This window comes from Otolemur garnettii, unplaced genomic scaffold (genome assembly GCF_000181295.1).
Source record: "Otolemur garnettii isolate 467f Iridium unplaced genomic scaffold, OtoGar3 scaffold00288, whole genome shotgun sequence".
NCBI lineage: Eukaryota > Metazoa > Chordata > Mammalia > Primates > Galagidae > Otolemur > Otolemur garnettii.
This window is the reverse complement of record NW_003852683.1, coordinates 158,526-159,639: the sequence shown is the minus strand read 5'-3', so window position 1 is coordinate 159,639 and position 1,114 is coordinate 158,526. Positions and strand designations below refer to the sequence as shown.

General features: G+C 48.3%; 1 protein-coding gene across 1 annotated transcript in view; it reads left to right on the top strand.

The window, feature by feature from the left end:
* Positions 1-459, top strand: part of KLK14 (kallikrein related peptidase 14) — a 4,265-nt gene extending 3,806 nt beyond the window's left edge. The window contains exon 5 of the mRNA XM_012813655.2: positions 295-459. Coding sequence (XP_012669109.1) covers positions 295-459 — 165 coding nt within the window. The remainder of the gene's footprint in view (positions 1-294) is intronic.
* Positions 460-1,114: the final 655 nt, after the last annotated feature.

Here is a 1,114-nt window from a genome sequence, read left to right as displayed (position 1 = left end):
AAAAAAAAAAAGAAAAAGGGGGAGACACAGTTTTATAGAGGTAGAGCTAAGATGGAGAGAGACCCAGTAAGACCCAAATGACAGAGGTAGGGACAGAAACAGACATAGGACCAGGGACAAGAGACAAAAGTGTCTTCCACTCCAGTGGCTGAGGTCTCAGAGCTGGGGATGGATGCTGCCCTGGAGCCCTGCCCTAGTGTCTCAGCCTGTCCCCTTGCCCATCTGCACCTCTTTGGTTTTCTATGCCCCTGGCTCTGGCCATCTGTCCTTCAGCGTCTCATCCTTTCCCTTCAGGGTGACTCTGGGGGACCCCTTGTGTGCGGAGGGCAGCTTCAGGGCCTTGTGTCCTGGGGAATGGAGCATTGTGCCCAGCCTGGCTACCCTGGTGTGTACACCAACCTGTGCAAGTATCAAAACTGGATCCAGGAGGTGATGCAGGGCAGACAGTCATCCTCGTGACTGCACGTTGCTGCCCTCACTTGCCTTCCCAGGCTTCCTCTCTCCTCACAGGACCCTGGAGCCCTGCCCCTACCACTCTGACCCTTACCCCTGGGTCTGGCTGCCCCTTTATGAGAACAGTTGCTCTAGGATTTTTCTCCCCACCCATGCCTCCCACGCTAGCATCACCACTATTACTCAAGACCCCTTAGGCAGGGCAGGCAGGAGCACAGACACTCTGAACTGTTGTTGTAGTCCAGAGAAGACCATTTTCAAAACCCTTAGTGTGTCTAAAAACCAAATAAACAATAACTGTAAAAATGGAACAGTCTCAAATTTCATTCATCCATTCATTCAGTGCATTCACAATCATATAAAGAAAATATATTCTATATACACAATGGGATACTATTTAGCCACAAAAAGTGCATTCATGTCTTTTGCAGCAACATGGATGGAACTGGAAGCCATTATATTATTAAAATGTGAACAACTCAGACACAGAAAGACAAACCCGGCAGGTTCTCATTTATAAGTGAGAACTAAATGTGTCCACGTGGATGTAGAGCAGTAGTTCTCAACCTTCCTAATGCCGTGATGTACTTTTATTGTTACAAAGAGGTCAGGACCCACAGGTTGAGAACCACTGATGTAGAGTGTGGTGTGATGGACAAGG